Below are 18,806 nucleotides of genomic sequence, written 5' to 3' on the forward strand. Positions count from 1 at the left end.
GGATGAATAACCTAGACAAAGAAACATTAGGAGGTAAAGCAAGAAAGAAAGAATATAACCATTTTCACATCCACTGACCTGTCAAAACAGTCAGTTCTAAGGAAGAATTCCTGAAATTTTTGGAAACTTTAAGTCGCTAATATTATTTAACCTTTCTCACAATAGCCTAATAGTTAAGATTCCATTGTCATTTGGGAATTTTGACATCATTCAATCATAAGATCTCTCTTCAAACAAATTTGATGGAAGGATTTCTGAGCAAATGAAAAGTCTCTCATTCCTAGCAATATAATTCAATCACACAATCAACTCCAGGGCCGATTCCTCGAGGTGGTCAATTTATACTCACGAGTTATTCCTTTACTGGAAACATAGGGGTGTGTCAGAGAGCCATTGCAGTGAGACATGTCAATAATTGGATGTGGTTGTACCAACATCTAATGTAGGGAAGAGGAAGATTTTTCTCATCCTCTAGACATATTGATCTATGAGGATTTCAAAAAAATTCTGACACGAGATATTCATAGATACAAAATCAACTCTGCATTTAACAAGTATCTAAATTTTGCTGTCACTTAAAATTGTTATCACCATAAATTTATAAATCTTAAAGAGATGGTTTTGCCTTAGATGCCTTACGAAACATTAGGCATTCCATGCTTTTCACATGGCGTTTGAGGTCATTCAGTTTGTATTTGACCTTGCCTTTTAAGTCCTAGAGGAACAAGAATTGGCATGTTTATCTGTCAGTATTCTCAAATTTACAGCTTATACTTTTTCTTCTCTTTTTCATTTGCTTGAATCATGGGTTTCTATTTCTTGAATTGAAGACAAATTCAATTGAATCAATGGATTAAGACAGTAAAATCGTCTCTAATCTTCACTAATTCCTCAACTTTTGTCAGTCTGTGTGAGGGTAACTCAAAGTTTCAAAGACTTACAACATATGCATATTCATATTGATTTGGTGGGATTTTATAAGGCTCTTCTGCACATAGCAGCTTAATGTGTTATCTATACATTTATACAACAAACTCCCAACAATACTATAAATCAGATGGTTTCTGCAGCTCTTTAGCTGTTCTGGTTTTTTTTGCTGTTTTTTGTGGCGATTTGTTTTTCTACTAGGTGGTGTTTTATGGGTTTGTTATAGGCACTCAAGGACTCCGTGTGGGCTGATTTGTAAAGGATTGTACATCTTTGCCTCTTTGTCTCGTCCCTTGGAATTTTTATCCTAGTCGGGATGCTGGGCGTTTTCCCTTTTAGGTGTATTTTTTTATTCTAATTACCATTTACCCAAAAATACTATAAACACAAAAAAAACTTCCCCTGGTTTCGGAAATACCACTTGCTGTTAGTCAACGTTATAATCAGAAGACTTTTCTTGAAAAAGAGAGAAAGAAAATCCTTTTCACGCGGTTTACTCTAGGCCTGGGCCGGCTCAAGTCAGGTCTAATGCCTGTTGTTTATCATACAAATACAATAATGGTCCCAATGAAACAACCCACAAGATTCTTTGTTTTACAATATGCTATCTATCTCTTTTCCCATCTAACTTTTCTTGCATTTCATCTTTTTTTTTTTTCACTGTTTGGGAATCAAAACCAGCCACGCACTAGTCTCCTCTTATTTGTTTAACCCAAGTCCTTCCATATTTGACTGCTGAAACTTTTTACCGTAAAGAAGTGCAGTTGAGCCTTTAACAAAAGCATATTCTTGTATTAAGAAACGTGATTTTGTGTTTATGCATTAAACAAGAAAGGTAATTACAAGATAATACAAAGTATAACTCTTAATCTAAGCCATTGTTTTGAGTATTGAATTACATTAGGCAACTATTTTCTCAAAGTGGATCAGCCTGTTATCTGCAAGTTTTGAACTGTATGCAGATTTTTTGTATTCAAACCATGTAAACTCTTTGTACAAGCTTTGTTCATGGCCTTTCATGAGTGAAGGCAATGGAGCTATTTTCTCACTCAATGGTGGTCCGCCAAAATAAATCATTGAAACTCTTGATTTCGAACTGTTTGCCAGAACTCTATGCCTCACACTTTTAAACCTCCCATTGGTCAGCACCTGCATAATCACCCACCAAACACAGAAATCTCCATTAACTAACCATTATTCAACTCCATTAAGCACTATTCCATCTCAATAGAGATAAAAAAAAAAAAACTTTCTTTTTCAGGTAATGGAATAAGTTCGATAGTAGAAACACAAGCGAGTTTTAAGTGGGATGAATGTATTCCATGAATATAGATAAGAACGGAGTGCATGTATGCACAGAAGAAAAATTATTGGAGGGTGGTGAACTTACCAAACAGTGAAGTCTTGAAAAAGTTAAAAAGAAAGATATATTATTGTCTCTCTGATAGAGATAGGTGTAAATAGTGATAAATAAACAATAAAAACTGTATAAAATTTGTACCTGTAATGAGTCTCCAACATTGATAAAAAAGGAGTTTTGATCAGGAGGAACTGAAATCCAACTCCCATCTCTGAGAGAAATTTGCAAGCCAGAAGTGTTGTTGGATCTCAACACTGAAATAATCTGAGGGTCTGTGTGTTCTCCAAATCCAATCATATTGCTGTTAATTCCATTCAGAGATTGAATATCAGGACATGGCGGATAGTGATTCAGCCTGAAAACAGAGTCACTCTGTTCATCCATCAAAAGCTTACTGAACACATTCCTTTGTTGAATCTTCAATCCATCCGCCATCAGTTCCAAAATCTCACACGCCATTTTCTTCACCGCCGATAAATAATCATTCAAAGCGCCACTGCAAGCACACCAAAACAATATTATAAACAAATTAAAAAAAGAAAGAAGAATGATTTTTGATTGATTTTTCTGAAAGTTTATACCGGAACTTTTCCGGATTTTTGCCGAGAAGTGAAACGAATCGTTGGAGATTAGACTCTTGATTGGCGGTGAAGAGGAGGTATTCAACCCAACCCACGTCACCGTTTGGTCCGATACTTTTGTTGCCGTAGCCGAAGGGGCGGGGAGGGCCGGCTTGTGCTTTCTCCGGGAGAGGTAAAGAGAAGAACTTAACGGCTTCAGCTTCGAGCCTGGAAATGAATTCCAGGGGAACTCCATGGTTGATGACTTTGAAGAAACCGAACTCTTCACATGCCTTGATTATGAGGGTTTTGGCATCAGGTTTTGAGAGGTCGATTAAAGGGATTGCGGGGAACAATGTGGAGGTTTTGCAAGAAGTTTTTGTGAATGGAAACTGTTGGATTGCTGGCTTGGCCAAAGCCACCATTGTTGCCTTTGTATATGAGCTTTTGTTTAGAGAAGTGAATTGAATTGAATGGCTTTGAGTTCGGCGGGGCTATTTATACGAGAAAAATGTGGAGCAAAAAAAAAAAAAAAAAAAGAAAAATTAAATTGTTAACCTTTATTAGAGGAGAGAATAACTTAATACACCCTGAGCTTTTGGTTGTTCCATCAAGGTCCTGGCATTTCAAATGTTAAGAAATACCCCTTTAAGCTAACTAAGGGGTGTTCATAACTAGTTAACCGATTTTCTGAACCGAATCGGTTAAGGAGAAAATCGGTTTTTCCTTTAACTTATTTTTAATTTTGATTTTTTCCTAATTTAAACCGGTTTTATATTTTATTATTTTTATAAAAACCGGTTTTATTGTTTTTATTTTTTATTTTATTATTTTTATAATAAACCGGTTTCGGTTAACTGATTCCCATAACCCATAAACCGATAATCAAACCGAAAAACTAGTTTTTGTATTTCTTTGAACTAAAACCAAACCGATTTTTCGGATAACTAAAAAACCGGTTTGGTTTGGTTTCTACATTTTTTTTTAACATCCTTGACAACAATTAATGAAATATTAACTTTGAAACAATATTTTTTATGCAAAGAACAATGAATTAAAGGTGAATTACGGATTTTTTTCCTTATATATATAAGTGAATTATATATTTCACCTTTTATATGGGTTAACTTATGTTAGAATCAAGAGGTCTATGATAGTTTAACATGTAGTATAGGTACGTTCTAGACCCAAACCCAGGGGGGTAAATGTAATTATCTAACCTTTAGAGTGGCATGGGCGTGAGAACCTTTCTAAAGTGCGGTCTAGTCATGAGGAGGTTCAACTTGGGATAAAAAGTAAAATCAAGATCTAATTGTCTTAAAAAATAAAAGATATGGGAATTTATCACATTAAAAAATGCGAGGTCAAATCAACCACCATCATATATTATGGATAATCATCTATTATTATTATTATTATAAGTCGGACCATACTTATTATTATTATAAGTCGGACCATACTTATCATAACCAATAGATTAATTGATGTAACTGTTAATTTTTATGATAAGTGATTTAGAATAAGGTATAGATTTGAATTCTGTTAATCCAGAGAATACCCATAATTAAAGAAAATTAAACAATTAAGAATTAACAAGAACAACTCGGTCTTGAATCAAAGATTTTCAGTCTAGTTTTTAAATTTTATTTCTTGAATTTCCTTATTTTTCTAAATAAATCTAAACAAGTTGGCACCATAATTAAAGTCCATATTATTTTTTTTAAGGATGAAATGTTTGGACTAATCTACGCATATTTTAATTAATTTTTCAAGATTTTAAAATTATTAATCGAATAAAAGTTTTGTGACTACTCCTATTAACATTCAAAGAGAATTAGGGAAACTCAAACTAAAAAATATAAAAGAAAATTCATATTCAAAAAATAATTTACTTATGTTTCGTTATCCAATTCTCAATTATGAATTGTATTTATATATTGGTCTCATTGGATGTTGTTATGATTGAATTTACAAATAAAATGTTTTATTAATTTAATTAACATAAAACAAAAGAAAATTTTGAAAATAATAAGATCCAATGGTAGAGAAGGTGGAGAATTAAGTAAGCCGAATTGGTTGGTCAGCCTCATCCTAATTTAAAAAAACAAAAAAAAAAAAAAATTGTAGTTGAGGATGAGGTACGACGCCCCACCATCATTCTTTTGTACTAACTGACATCAGCTGGTTGATGTAGACATTAAAATACACGAAAGGCCAGCTTCCACTTCAACACTGCCCCTTGTTCATCTGTCTACGTGGACGACTACGCACTCCCCCTTTCTCATCTCTCTACGTGCCTTCATCTCCTTCCTATCTTTCACTGTCGGCTATATTTTATTTCTTTTCTTTTCCCAAATTATTCAAATACTAAAATAAATTACTTTATTTTTATATTTTGTTTTAAAGTAAAAAATATTTCTGAAATTTTATTATCTGTTGATCTTTCATATTAAGATCATAATATTCTTGATTTATTATTTATAATTTTTAAAATTTGTTGGGAAGTTTGCCATTAACTATCCCTTTGTTCTATTAAAGATTTATCGGATGATAATGTCTTAATTTACAAAATTAAATTTCATTGAAATACATATTTTTCATAGAATTATGAAAATATAATTTGACAAGATTATTAAAATAATTAATTATGGGGCGGCATGTATATAGTAATAAATACTATAGTCTATCCCTTTCATTCATTCAAAGCTTTATGATTGAATTAATATAATAAATGTATGTGGGTCTCGTAGGGAACATTGTACCAATTGGTCGGTTCAATAAATTCTAAGATTTCTCTCCAATCTCATTCATGAATCTATCTACTCTTTCTGTTTTCATTATTTTATTAATTCGACATTCAATCGTATGTTAACTAATGCTAAATTTTAATTAGGTGTCTCAACAAACACCTACATTTTAAAGATTTTGTTATAAAGTACCCTATTAATACGTCAACGTAACACTTAAAAAAAAATATTTTGTTCAATTATGTTTACCTCCTTCTAAACTTATTGTAAACAATAACCCTTTTATTTTATTTTATGAAAAGTCTACATGCATATATGTCTACCACTTTATTATCCAAAATTATATATTATTTCTAATTTTGATATCATTGCTATCCCACACTACCATTATTCTCTTCTTTAATCATTATTTACCAAAATCCTTTATACCATACTCATGTCGACCATGTCAATCACCAGCAATTGAGTGATTAAGGTTTGCGCAACCGTCCCTCCCAAGTCAAATTCTAATCAATCTCAACCACTAAAATCCAACCAGTGGCCTCCCCTCTTCAAAAGTCCCGACAGTCTGAACCAAGTTTGCTTTCTGTTTGCTACCGGAATATAAATTTCGATAATAAAGTGATATTTTAAAAGTTTATGGGTGAGAAAATGTCATTTAGCCATTATTTAGGTAGAAAAAAGATGTTTACTCTATCTTTTAGACTTTTAAGCTTACTTTTTTTTTTTTTTTTTTTGAAGTGATTGAATAAAAATTTAGTTTTTCATATAGAATTTAGGCCCGTTTGATATATAGAATTTAAATACAGTTTTTTGTTTTTGAAACAAGAAATACAACAAATTTTATGAATATGCATTTGATAAAAAAAAGAGTAGAAATGTTTTCAAAAATATTTTTAAAATATAATCATAAAAACTAGTGCAAAATTAGAAAACTATTAAAAATCCATAGCTTTTAATTTGAAAACAATTTTTTAAATTGTATATCAGACAAATTTTTTAATAGTAAAAATATTAAGATACAATTTAAAAATTTGAATCATATTTTAATTTTTAAAAATTATTTTTGAATTACAAATCAAACATTATAGTTTCAAACTAAACTTACTTTTTCTTTTCCTCTTGACTATTCTAAATAATAATAATATTAATATATACCTCGATGTTTTAATTCAATATAATTAACTTTTGTATTTTTACTTAAAATTTGTTAATGTTGTATTTGTTTTCCTCCCGTCCCCATTGAAACAAAATTGAGGTGTGTCAGGAAATAGGATTTTGTGAATCGATATTCCATGTAGTAAATGATCCCTACAATAAAAGATTACAAGTACACAACATTAATTGATAATATTTACAGGACGTACCAAATATTTAGAGATGCATCATGCATGGTACCATAATAATAATTCCAGGTATTAAACAGCTCATCAATTGTTGTACGTGTTATATTTTTGCATGATTATAATTTATTGGGGTGACTTTGATGTGACATTTCAACCCCATATGTATACTTAGATTGTACTCCAATTTGTATACTTAGATTGTACTCCAATTTGTATAATTAGATTGTACTCGGAAATTGGGTTAATCATATCTTCAGTTCTATTGATGTAGAATATGAGTTCACATGAATATTGATAGTATATGATATAGAATTAGTACAATTTGATCGAAATCTCAACTAATATGATAGTTTATTTGTCAGCACTATATTAATTAGTGAGATCAGTGAATAATTTATATGTATTGAATATGATACTGACACATAAATAATGATTTTTAACCTCTTTTTTTTTTTAATAATACAATATGATATTTGTTGATGCGAAAATTGGCACACCTAAGAAGAGATCATATAAAATATACACATGATTACTGATAACCAACGTGATCAATAAAATGACATAAACAAAATAGATTTTTATAGTGGTTTGACAATACAAAGACCAATTCAAGCTAAATGAAGGACATTTATCTCTGGTGACCTTCTCTCACTTAATGCTATTTTACATGTACGAGTGTGTTTTCCTCTTGAACTTTACTAAAATTAGAATTTGTCCTATGAAACAAATGTTGTGGGCTCCTTATATAGTTTGTCTGTCTGACAATGATTGAGAGGGAATATTACGGGATTGCTAGTATGCATAATTCTCTTAATTAAGATATGAGTTAATAATCTTTATGTTTGTGATAGACTGGGTTATGCTAATAGTAAATTAATTGATGCTTATAACAATAATCATCTTGTGGGAGAAGATATGCACTGATGAAACGACAACGTAAGAGGATTTTGATGTCAAGCTCTGATATACCATAAGAATGCGTGACACAAATCTGACGGAGGCAGAACAATGTTAAATTATGATATTACCCAGTATTTGAAAGAATCAATCATATTCTAGAAAAGAATAATTACCTAAATCTGTCAACTCAAAAAGAGTCTTTAATTATTCTTCTATCCATGAAAGGGATATTATTTATAGGTGCAAAGATTAGAAGGCCCTCTAATAATTATGCACATCTAACTTCATTGTTGTAATGATGAAGGAAAATGAAATTGTAAATTCTAAGTACAAAGATTTGGGAGAATTTGGGTTATCTAGAAAGAAAAAGGAGCCGAAAGTGGATTCATGATTTGGTAATGGCATTAACTATTAAACTTACCACGTGAGGAATGTATCACATCTTATATGCAAAGAATATAAATCAATTAATGTCCCAAATTGAATAAGAATTATTGATTTGACGGTGTTAAATGATAGAATAGACGTGGGTGTTTGACTGTGTGAATGCGCACCACACTATATGCTTATCATGTGTTATTACATTCTTAATCATGCTTATCATGATTAATCAATTAATCACGCTTCTTTACATTTTACATCACGTGAAATTGATATAGACATGAGAAGGAAATTTCGTGGTTTGGAAAGTGATAAATGGAATAATGGACCCATATAAACGAACAAGTGCTACTATAAATCTTAACCAATTAATTATTCTTTTACACAAAGATATTATTCTCCGTACATAAAAAATAAAAATAAGCGATCCAAAGCAACTTGGAGGACCCTAGTTAATATATAATTAGGAATTATCATTTATCCAAGGGTTTGGCCTACAAACATTATTGGTCAATGAGATTTGGGTTACAGTTATATGAGTCAAATTTTTAGGCCACGTTACTGTTTATACTTTGCCATTGAAACGTGGTTGACAAATCAAACAAAGAGATAATGATCCCATGTTCTGTCACTATTATTGCCTTGTACTACACATGTTCAAATTTTTAACCAAAGAAACTGATGGTTTGAATGGGGTATAATGATATTAACCTTATTTCAGTGGACCTTTTAGTATTTTATATGATCCTTGGCATGTATTTACGGGCAGCTGCCACCGTTGTTGGATGGTGACTGGCGATCGTCGTGCTGACACACGATCAAATAGATTTGATCAATCGTGCATCGATATAACATTTTTTGACAGAATTATCTCAATGATCAAATTTGGTCATATTTCGTCGTCAACGACGGCTAAAAATATGATAGTTGTTGATGACCATGACTAGATCTTTGACCATAAATCTAGTTGAAAAAGGTTAGATCGACACACTACTGGTCAGATCCAACTGATAGTGCACCATTACGTCATATTTTAACCATCTTCTGACGATGGTGACCGAAATCTAACAAATGTAAATGGGTGATAGTGTTTTTGTTAATTTCTAAATTTTGTTTTTGGGTATTTAATTAAATTAATAAACTTAAAAAATTTTAAAATAATTAAATAAAATAGAATTAGATTTACATACTAGGAGTTTCTACGAATCTTTTGGAATTCAATTTCTCCTATTAATATCATCCATTCTTGAAAATATAATGAAAAAGATATGGGAGCGGTGTAGGTCGAGAGGAAGATGTATGGTGAGGTGACATGGAAGTTATCTGCTGCCACTTGATTCACTGGCGCAATGAAACATCCCATCTCACTTAAAATTCAAAGCAATAGAAATAGAAATAGAAAGAGAAAGAGACAAACAGAAAAGAAAAGTCTGGTCAAAAGCAGGCTGAGGCTGAGCCGACATCGAATAACCTTCGAATTAAATTCTATTTTAATCTTCTTCGGATAAACTTTGCTCTTCTTATTACATCACATGTTAAATGATTATTTTCTGTTTATTTTCCTCCCCCTCAATTAATTTTATCAAATATTCCTCATTCCTTATTAAAGATTTTTCTTTTTATATAATTTTCCAAAAAAGATAAATGATAATTCTATAAAAGCATCTTTAATAGTATCTTTCATATAAATAAAAAGAATATTAGTTGACTTTTAAATATAAAAAATAAATTTTTTATTCAAATCCAATAAACTCTTTAAATTTTAGGAGAGAAAATATATTTTTTTAGGAAAGAAACTTAATACAAGAGATAAATCACTAATAAAATACATAGAAACTTACAATTTATTATTTAAAATTATGATAGAGAATGAAATTTGACTATCTAAATATAGAGAGTCAAACCCACTTTTTAATTTATATTTAAAGAATAAAGAGTCTGTTGAACTCTTGTTTCTATAGATAAACTCTTTATAATAAAAAGTTTATGTCATATAAAAAATTATTTGGAGATACTATAAGTAGACCTGACAAAACGGGTGGGTGGGCCGGGTACGGTCCGGGTTAAACGGATACGGGTCAAACGGGTACGGGTCCTTATATGGGTCCAAAATGTTGGACCCGTGCCCTACCCTATACGGGTACGGGTGGACTCGTTTTTTCTCTCTCCAGATTTTAGTTTTTAATTTCACCCTTAATAGTTTTCAATTATGACAGTTACACCCTCAAAATTCCTGCAGTTTTAATTTTTTACATTTACACCCCCTAAATCAACTGCTCTAAATTCAATTCAATCTAGAATATAAATAAACAAATAGGAATCAAAATAAACATTTTTAGGACAGCAAATGTTTATCCTATAATGGGCGTGATAGAGTCTAAAAAATTTTAATATCCCCAGCAAGTGTGGAGGTCCAAACTTGAGTCTCAGGAGTTGGCAACGAACTGCTCATGAACATCATGATGTTGGCTTCCTTCCCCAGAGGTTGTAGCTTCCTCATCAGTTACCGGACTATCTGTGCTTCCTTCCTCGGTTTGTGTTTGTTTGCTTGAACCTCCATACATCTGTCTTCTGAGTTCCCTACGGGCTGCCCTCTTGGCAAGTTTCAGGTCTTTAAAACCCTGTTCAAACTTGGCTTCATCTTCTGGTGAAAAGAATACTACCTCCATCTTCCCCAGCTCTTCATGCAGCTTCTCAATCTTGCTCTTCCAAAAAAGACCCATTTCTGTATCCATCTTATGGTAAGGAGTCTTCAGCAGATACTCATCAATGCCCCCTGCCTTATCTATGCAGCGAAGAGCATGGGTTGTGACTTTTGACTCTAATGTGGCGGTCTAATATGAAACTAAAGAGCCGCTTCTCCTGGAAATTGGGCTTCCAGCACCTCTTTGACCTATCATCAACATCACATATAAAGTCTTTGAAAATGATACTCTTCTTCGTTGGCAAATTTAATGCAGATACTATACCTTCAAATCAATCTAATCATAAAAGCAATGCGCATCTTCAACCTCCTATGGTATAATGTCTCATCCCGGCAGTGTAGTTTAAACTTATAGGCATTTTAATAAGCATGCATGAGTCAACTTCTACCTTGAAAAACAACTTTTTGGCACATATTCTTCATTTGCTCAAAAGAAATTCATATCACAATAAACCATTAAACCTGACGACTACACTGGAAATTTAAAAGTTCAAGAATTCTCATATGCGGACGTCTCCAATACTTATTTAAATCCAAACTCAACTCTCAACAGAAAGAGTTAACAGAAACTGCAAAATTTTTAGTTCACTTTAAACATGTAAAGGTTCAAAATTATAGCTCACAAACATTCAAATTCGTACTAGTAAGATTCAATATTTGAGAATGGTAAATGTCACAATTTCAACTAACATAATCAATTCATAATCCAAATCACAACACTTAAAATAACATCAGCTCAGCACGATCACTAATTCCAGTAAACAAAAGCGGAACTTAGCTTATGTATATAAACTACCTGGAGTCTTGGAGCTTAGCGGTGGATTTATTCTCGACGCCGAGGACGACGATATCAGTTCCACGTACTCCAACTGCGGCGTTCCCCTTACGGACGGCTTCCAGAGCGTATTCCACCTGGAAAAGAAAACACAAAATCTGTCAAAAAAACAAAAACAAACACACAAAATTAGGGGTTAGGGATTCATTACTAGCCGACGAGTGACGAACTGACTATTAATCGAAGATGGAGACACCGAGACAGGGAGTTGAACTTCAGACGAAGAAGAATGATGAGAGATTGAGATGCGGCCGCGATAAAGTTACTGAGAATCAAAGAGTGAGAGATCAGAGATGAGATGAGAGTGAGAGATCAGAGATGTGAGAGATTAGAGATGAGATGAGAGTGAGAGATCAGAGATGTGAGATATCAGAGATGAGATGAGACTGAGAGTGAGAGGCGTGACTGCTACGTGAATGGCTGAATGCGTGATAAAATTAGGGGTTACTGTTAGGGATTCAAAATTCATTAGTGCAAATACGGGTGCCCGTGGGTTCACCCGTATAAACCGTGTGTATTTGGGCCGGGTACGGGTACGGGTCTCAAAAAATGGGTTTAATAAATTGGACCCATACCCTATATTTTTTACCTGGGTACGGTCTAACCTGCGGGTCCAGACCCGTTTTGTCGGGTCTAACTATAAGGGACTAAATGTTGAAAATGGTTTTAAGCTTCATTTTCATTAAAAATATTCATACAGTTTTACAATTCAAAATTCAAATATAAGATAAGAGAATAATGTTTGAAACACGCTTTAAAACATACAGAATATTATTTATAGTATGACATGTTGACGTATTTAATTAATGTCAAATCTAGCTTTTTGCAATTAATGCTGTTACGCCTGGGAAATCAAGGGCTGGCGTGGGAAATCGCGTGATAGAGTGTGACATGCTCCCGTCAGAACGGTAAGCACACGTCAGGCCTGTCAGACGCTGTGGAGCTTCCACGTGTCCATTCCCTGCTCTAAATCGCATGAAATCAGCTTGGAAGGTGGGCAATGTGACGTAAAACCGGATTTTGCCCTGACTTTCGCATCAACCCACGGATTTAATGATGATTACTTGCACTCATCTCACTATAAAAAGGGAAAGACCCCTTCATTGAGGGGATTTGGCCTTTTTACACTCTGAACTAACTTTCTCTCTCTCTTGTATCTTTGTATTTACTTTTCCCTAATCATTTGTAAGTCAGTTCGCTGTTGTGACCTGACCCATAATACTAATACAACTATTAGTGGACGTAGGACTTGCTACTTTAGCATCCGAACCACTTTAAAAAGCTCTCATTGCTGCATTTACTCTACCCGTTATCAATACCTATGTGTGTCTCTTGACCCATGTGTGTCTCTTGACCCACCAACGTTACACACGTGTCGATTAGTTGGTGTTAAAATCACGCATCAACAAATGCTTTCTTTTTAGATTTATTTTCTCAATTACTTGTTGGTTTCTTTTTGTAATTAAAAGTTAAAACAATAATAATAAATGTGACCTATTTATTTATTTATTTATTCCCAACCAGTTAAATTGTTTCCATGAAATCGGGTCAGACATTGTCCCTCGAGAACATGTATTTGTTTCATTATTTAATCTGGCAGTACACACAAAATTAGATAAATTATAAATACACAATCTCCTAAAATATTATTATAATCATCATCTGAAATAAATAAATAAAAATCTTCCACATTTTATGTCGAAAAAAATGAACTATAATTAGAAATGCAGATTATTTTATATTTATTTACTTTATTGCCCATATGATTAGTATCAATTAACAATCAACCAATTTGAATTAAATTTATAAAATAGGAGCAAAAGTTACAAAAATTGCCATTTTCCATTGAAGTTAATCGAAAAAAATAAAACTTAAATACCTTTAATTAATAGTTAGGACCCAAATACCTCTATTAATTTTTATTAAAAGAGAAGCATTCTGTTATGCCTTATTTGCATCTTTCTTCACTCTTGTGGCAAAAAAATCGCCTTTTCTACTACTAGTATTGGCACCAATACAAAGATCATCTTTTGTAGACACATTTCATTATGATGATGGCGTTGACACTAACCATAATACTAGTTTCCCATGATATTGGTAAAATTATTTAAAATCATTAATATGTTTGTGCTAAAGACTTTTGAAATGTGGCTATGAGTTTACATTTTGTGAATACTAAAGTTTTTTTTTTTTTATATATATTAACAATGACTAAGCTCATAGTCACAAAGACCAGCCCACTGAGCCCAGTCCATGGCAACTTCTACAAGGTACACTAATTACTTGAGTCATTTAATTAATTTTCTTTTGTTTGATGCAATATTTTTAACAATAATGTCACTAATATATATTACAGGGTAGAGAATCCCTGAACTTATTGATCGAAAGAGACCTCCATCGTGCTGGACCTGGTGGAACTGGAGGCATTAAGACTTAAGAGTATCACAAACTACTCAGGGGTGAGCATAAAATTGAGCTTCATTACATGCCGTGATGCTATATCGAATTGTTTTTAAATTTTCATTGCTTATTGCAGGTTTATGAAACCGTAGCCAAAGCAAAGGCCAAAGCTTTCACTGACGTCTTATTCTTGGATGCAGTAACTGGAAAGTACATTGAGGAGGTTTCTTCATGTAACATTTTCATTCTCAAGGTAAGAACTAAAGGCCATTCTACACAAATGTTTCGCTTCATTAATATCAGAAGTCCTCTATTTTTTCCAATATTAACTAATCTCTCTTTTGCAGGACAATGTAATTTCAACTCCAGCAACACATGGAACTATTGTGCCTGGTGTCACCCGAAAAAGCATCATTAAACTTGCTTCTGATATGGGTTACCAGGTAGCTAATTAATTGTCGTTAATTCTATTAATCGCAATAAAAGGGCGAATTGAGGAAATGTTTTAATAAATAAGTACAATGTTCAGGTGGAGGAACGCAATGTTCCAATGGAGGTTTTGTTGAATGCAGATGGAGTATTTTGCACAGGAACCGCAATGGTTGTGACTCCTGTTGCCAGTATAACGTATAAAAATACAAGGTAAAATAAATAAATAAATAAATGTATATTTATGCTGTTTAATTTCCTTCTTCCTTCGTCCTCTATTAACTATGGAATAATTTTAATGCAGGGCTGATTACAAAACTGGAAATGAAACAGTGACACATAAACTTCACGCAACGCTTACAGGGATTCAGACTGGTGTTATTGAGGATAAATTGGGGAGGACGCTCCCAATTAATTAATTGAGCTTATGTTTACTGTCTTTTGTTGATAGATAAATATATAATACCTAATTAGGTAGAAGGTCTCCCTGTTGTGCGGGCTGCTTATGAAATTTGTTTTAACACCACTTTTGTTTGAATAATTTGATGTTTCAATTGGTTGATATCTTTTATAGAGGTACATACATTGTATAGGTGAAAAATAATCTACTAAATCTCTTAATTATGTTAGTTACAAATTACAATATATATTGATATAATTTGGAAACTATACAATATAAATAGTATCCTAAGGTTGACTAAAATAATAGATTAGAAAATATTTGTGATAATATTTAATTTAATGTTCAATTAATAATTAAAGGAATAAATGATAAAGAAATTAAGAATAGTAATTTCATATAAAGATTACATGTCAATGTATACCCATTTAATCCAAATAAGTAATATTAAATTATAATGTTTTGTGAATCGGACAATTAATGTTGAACCAACAGTCCGGAAGTTTTGCTTGAAAATTAGATATAATTTCAAATAATGTTTTTTGCTTAATGTTCATTTTGTCATCAAACTACATTCAAACCAACCCGATATTACATTAGTTCTTAGACAATTGAACTGAAATTACTTAAAAATATGGTTTGGCATATGACTTTTTACCATTCTATAGAATTTGGTATTGAAGTAGAACTTAACCAATTAAAATTATGAATGATAAATGGTTCATCATTTGTCTTCATATAATTCCACAGCCAAAATTATTATTGTTCGGCATCTGGGTCATTACAATTGAATAGTAGCTCTGTTTTAAAAACCGGACCGGACCGGCCGGTCAGACCGGTTGGACCGTGAACCGGTAGCTTCTCCGGTCCGGTTTAGGTCTCAGGGGGGTTTTTGAAATATTTTAAAATTATGAGGGTTACTTGTAATTTTATAGGGGTATTTTGAAGATATATCAAAAGTTTAGGGATTAATTGGTAATTTTATTGGGATATTTTTGGAATAAATAAAAATTTTAGGGACCAATAAACTTTTTTAGGGGAATTTTTGTAATATATTAAGATTTAAGGGGTTAATATGTAATTTTTTAAAAATAAAATATTGCTGACATCACCGGTCCAACCGACCGGTCCAACCGGTTGGACCGATTGAACCGTGACCCGGACAGCAAAACAGTTTACCCTCCGATCCGGGTTTTAAAACAATGAATAGTAGGCAATATCATTTTTTTGCTATGTCATATTTATATGTTATGTTTTGCTATATTGAAATCGAAAGATGGTCGGTTATTTATTTTAATTTATGGTTCGACAGCTGTCTTATTAAATTATCCATAGGAAAGATAAAAACAATATCAAATGTCGTTTTTAATACAATTTTATATTTATTAAGTAGATAATGTATTGAATTTGTTAGAACCACTTTTTTTTTTTTTTTTTTTTTTTTTTTTTTTTTTTTTTTTTAAATTATAGTTCGCCGACTGTGTTTTGACATGACAATTGATAATTTTTCATATCATAAACTTTGGCAGTCATAATTTTTTTTAATAAATTAATTGAATTATTTTTAATTATTAAAATTGTTATGTTCATTTAATATAGAGGAGCATATCTAATTATTATTAAGTTTGTTTTCCAGTTTTGGTGATATCATCTTTTAATTATATATAGTTTACATTATGATTTTATTGTGCGGTGTGTTTTTTAGCTTCAAAACGTCTAATGTTTTAAAATGATGTCGTTTCATACATTGTTTTAAATAACTTGTCATTTCTTTTAAGTGTGGTTTGAACATAATTTGAAGGGTTTATAGTTATCCAAATCCAGCATATAATATATCAAATTAAATCTCTGTTTGTCTAGTTTCCAATGATCCAAACCACTCATCAATCCAAAATGTGTATGACGATAAAATACATGGTTTAGCAGCGGGTCTATAGTTATCCAAATTCATCATATAATATATCAAATTAAAGCCCTATTTGTCAAGTTTCTAAAGATTGAAACCACTCATCAGTTGGATTATTATTGAGCAAGTTATGACCAATTTACTACTGATTGTTCAGTGAAAACCGAGAAATAGGGAAAACCGAAATGTATGTGATGATAAAATGAATGGTTCGGCAGCAGGTCTACAGTTATCTAAATTTAGCATACAATATATCAAATTAAATCCCTATCTGTCTAGTTTCTAAAGATTCAAACCACTTATCAATTGGAGTTTTATTGAGCAAGTTATGGTTAATTAATTTACTACTGACTATTCAGTAGAAATCGAGAAACAGGGGAAATTGAAATGTGTGTGATGATAAACTGAATGGTTTGGAAGTGGGTCTACTATTATCCAAATTTATTGTATAATATATCAAATCAAACCCCCGTCTTTCTAGTTTCCAAAGATTCAAACTGCTCATCAATTGAAGTTTTATTGAGCAAGTTATGACCAATTTATTACTGACTGTTCAGTGGAAAATGAAATGTGTATGATAATAAACTGAATGGTTCAACAGTGAGTCTACAGTTATCCAAATTCATCGTACATATATCAAATAAAATTCCTATCTGTCTAGTTTCCAAAGATTCAAACCGTTCATCAGATAGAGTTTTATTGAGCAAGTTATAACTAATTTACTAATGACTGTTCAGTGGAAATCGAGAAACAAGGGAAACCAAAATGTGTGCGATGATAAACTGAATGGTTCAGCAGTGGGGGTACAATTATCCAAATTTATCGTATAATACATTAAATTAAAGCTGTGTCTGTCTAGTTGCCAAAGATTCAAACCGCTTATCAATTGGATTTTTATTAAGCAAGTTATGACCAATTTACTACTGACTGTTCAGTGGAAACTGAAATTTGTGTGATGATAAACTGAATGGTTCAGTAGCGAGTCTACAGTTATCCAAAAAACATTGAATCAAATTAAATTTAAACTAAAGAAGATTTCAATTTATTACCATTATGGATGAAAATATTGTTTGGCAACTTGCTTGCAGAAATTATAATCAACAACAGCATGAAATTAACTTTTCATATAGTATTAACTAAAAATGATATGACAATATTACAATTGTTAATGAATCATGGTTCTACAACTGGTCTCTTGCAATTATATAGTTCAATCTATATAGCTTCGCTTTATTCTTACAATTCAACAGTATGGTTTGGCCAATGGCTACAATTCTATAGTACAATTGTAAACAACTTGATGATCAAAATGGTTCTGCACATGTATCAGAAAATAGCAGAAAAAATAATTGATCCAAATAGTTAGCCACATGGATTTTTTTAGTACAACAGTAAACAAATAAATGGTTTGGAATGGTTTAGCCTATGTCTTAATTGAATAACAAAATTACTGGTCTGTTAACTGGATCTGACAATTAGGTAGCATAATTTACGGTTTACCATCTAGACTAAAACAATGAAATAGTCAAAACCATACAATAAATTATATAGCATTTTAACAAAAACTATATAGCAAACATGATAAGCAATTGAACATGAGTATTACAATACAACAGTAATAAATACTATAGTCTATCTCTTTCATTCACTCAAAGCTTTATGATTGAATTAATATAATAAATGTATGTGGTGTTATGGCTAAAAATTGTCTTGAGCCTGACGAGGTCCAATAACGAAATAAACATGTCACGACCCAAGGCCTCAACCCAATCCCGATTGGGCCTATGCTTAAAATCACCTTGTGAACTACCCACTCTATGAGTTGGATTATCCTATAAGTTAAGCTAAACTGGGTTTCAGCCCATTAGCCTGCAACAGTCCATAAATAGGAAATCAGAATCCCATTCTATT

At 32.0% G+C, this 18,806-nt stretch overlaps 2 protein-coding genes and 1 pseudogene across 2 annotated transcripts; 1 reads left to right on the top strand and 2 right to left on the bottom strand.

Moving 5' to 3' along the window:
- Positions 1 to 1,698: 1,698 nt before the first annotated feature.
- On the bottom strand, positions 1,699 to 3,323 carry LOC116144454 (gibberellin 2-beta-dioxygenase 1-like). Its single transcript, XM_031429895.1, has 3 exons — positions 2,869 to 3,323; positions 2,429 to 2,783; positions 1,699 to 2,076 (listed from the first exon to the last, which is right to left on the bottom strand). The coding sequence occupies exons 1-3, from the start codon at positions 3,270 to 3,272 to the stop codon at positions 1,828 to 1,830; spliced, it is 1,008 nt and encodes a 335-aa protein (XP_031285755.1). The 5' UTR covers positions 3,273 to 3,323; the 3' UTR covers positions 1,699 to 1,827.
- Positions 3,324 to 10,634: 7,311 nt separating this feature from the next.
- LOC116144392 lies at positions 10,635 to 11,031 on the bottom strand. Its single transcript, XM_031429838.1, has one exon. It carries the CDS (start codon positions 10,954 to 10,956, stop codon positions 10,648 to 10,650), a length of 309 nt encoding a protein of 102 aa, XP_031285698.1. The 5' UTR covers positions 10,957 to 11,031; the 3' UTR covers positions 10,635 to 10,647.
- A 2,936-nt stretch (positions 11,032 to 13,967) lies between these two features.
- On the top strand, positions 13,968 to 15,008 carry LOC116144435 (annotated as a pseudogene).
- Positions 15,009 to 18,806: the final 3,798 nt, after the last annotated feature.

The sequence above is a fragment of the Pistacia vera genome, unplaced genomic scaffold (genome assembly GCF_008641045.1).
Source record: "Pistacia vera cultivar Batoury unplaced genomic scaffold, PisVer_v2 Contig445, whole genome shotgun sequence".
In the NCBI taxonomy this organism is placed as follows: domain Eukaryota; kingdom Viridiplantae; phylum Streptophyta; class Magnoliopsida; order Sapindales; family Anacardiaceae; genus Pistacia; species Pistacia vera.